At 60.8% G+C, this 2051-nt stretch overlaps 1 protein-coding gene across 1 annotated transcript; it reads right to left on the bottom strand.

The window, feature by feature from the left end:
- Nucleotides 1–213: 213 nt before the first annotated feature.
- POSPLADRAFT_1063739 (hypothetical protein) lies at nt 214–1604 on the bottom strand (the record flags this gene model as incomplete). Its single annotated transcript, XM_024481715.1, has 5 exons — nt 214–533; nt 580–751; nt 800–889; nt 941–1402; nt 1455–1604. The coding sequence occupies 5 exons, from the start codon at nt 1602–1604 to the stop codon at nt 214–216; spliced, it is 1194 nt and encodes a 397-aa protein (XP_024332489.1).
- Nucleotides 1605–2051: the final 447 nt, after the last annotated feature.

Raw genomic sequence — 2051 nt, 5'->3', positions numbered from 1 at the left:
TCCATTTTCCCTCGCTATGAACATTTCGATTTCACTTTCTATGTTCTTCGATCACATTACGACTTACTTCGAACACCCTTATTTTCATTTCCTGTTATTTCTTAGTTCCCGCTAGGTTTCGTCTAGGCCAAGGGCCGCATTGTCCATTCGACCATCTACGCAATGTTCTACGACTAGAAGACAACTACGATACAGGACGACCCGCGCCATCGCCTACTCATCGTCGACAGCCCCGCGCACGAAACCGATTCCGCCCTTTGCAAGCGCGGCCTTCTCCATCTTTTGAAGGTCGAGGTCCATGTCGTGTAGGAGCGCTCGACGGCGAGCGATGTGAGCGCGCTCCTCGCGGATGACGCGAATGATGCCCCGAGACTCATCGTCGAGGTCGAGTGCGTCGAGATCGTCCTGTTCGAGGCCCAGGCGGCTGGCCCCATCGAGAGGCCGTCGTAGAAGGGGTCGCGGAGGCTCGTCGACTCGGCGCTTCTTCGAACCACTCGAGTCCGCGACCGAAGGCCCAGGAGAGGCCGGCCGAACTACGAAGTCGTCAGCGAAGGCCTAGGACAAGAAGAAACGACTTACTGCGCTTTTTGGTGGTTGATCCCCCGCCGCGCGTCTTCTTTGTCTTGCCCAGGACAGACACTTTGTCGAAGTAGCATCCCTGTTGAAACTGCGCGCACCTATCGCAGGTCGTAGCGTTCTCAGCCCACACGCAATCGACCGGGGCCGAGCGGTAGCCGGCGCAACGATCGCACTATCGAAGAGTTAGCTTCGAAATGACTCGACGGAGCATCGAACGTACCTTTTGTCCGGCCTGACGCTTCTCAATCGCCGCGGCGGCCATATCGACCTCTGTCATCGCGAACGGACGTTCGAGCGTCCGAGGAGTCTTCTACGAAAGAGAGATTAGTGATCAAACGACGACAGAGAAAAGAAGACTTACGACCGAAGGGTCGTCCGACAACTCGGTGACCTCCTCGTCAACCCTCGCGCGCCCCTTCCCCTTGTCGACACCGGCAGGCGCGGGGTCAGAGAGAAGGCCTTCGGCGGCCGCGATCCGCGCCAACTCCTCATCGGCGGCCTCTTGCGCACGACGTTCGTCTTCGAGGCGCCGTTCCTCTTCGTCCTTTCGACGCCGTTCGTCTTCGAGGCGACGTTCCTCGGCGGCCTTCGCACGCTTCGCGGCCTCTTCGACGCGTCGTGCTTCCTCTTCGGCGAGGCGCTTCTGCTCTTCGAGGCGTCGTTCGACCTCGGCATCGATGGCGGTCGCGAGCTCTGGCCAGTCACCGCGCGCCCACTCGACCCAGGACTCCGACGCCCGCTCGGCGAGTTGCTTGACGGCGGCGGCGACGCGCAGCTCCGTCTCCTCATCGCGGATGGCGCCCAAGGCCTTGCGATAGGAGAGCTGTTCGAAAACAAAGGGTTAGTTGGGTTAGGCAGATTTACGAGCGACTTACCACGAGCGGCGACAAATCCTGCGCCCACTCTTCGACCACGTCGAGCGCGGCGTCAGCGGTCGGTGGAGCCTCGAGGACCACGAGCAGCGAGGCGAGGCGGCGGTTGACGAGCGAAGGCGTCGAGGCAGGGGTGGCGGAACGAGCAGACATCGTGGAAGCAGCGAGTATGCGAGAGAGGGCGACGAGGTAGCGACGAAGGAACGATGGGATGGGGAAAATGAGGCTAAGTCTACCCTGCTTATAACCCCGTTCCGACCAGCGTTTAGCGCCGGCCACGTGGCGTTCGAAACCGACGCGGGTTGTCAAGCCGCTTCGATCCGTTCACGACCATCGCGCTTCTCGCATCACGTGGAGGACCGAGGGCGGTCCAAATTTCAATAGGGAGGAGATGATAGGCGCCGAGCCCCGCTGGGCCCCGATACACCTCTTTTCGGCACTCGCATCCCGCCCGGCACTTCGACTCAGTCTCCCAACACTTCGATTTCGCCTTCGACGCTCTTCGACACCTTCGACGGTGCGCGACGCTTACTCGAAGCTCGGCACGGTCGTCCCGATGCCTCGCGCGTAGATCCCGGGACATCTTCCGCATTCGGCGAA

This window comes from Postia placenta (assembly GCF_002117355.1).
Source record: "Postia placenta MAD-698-R-SB12 unplaced genomic scaffold POSPLAscaffold_525, whole genome shotgun sequence".
NCBI classification, from domain to species: Eukaryota; Fungi; Basidiomycota; class Agaricomycetes; order Polyporales; family Adustoporiaceae; genus Rhodonia; species Rhodonia placenta.
The sequence above is the reverse complement of the archived record's forward strand: the minus strand, read 5'-3'. Positions and strand labels throughout refer to the sequence as shown.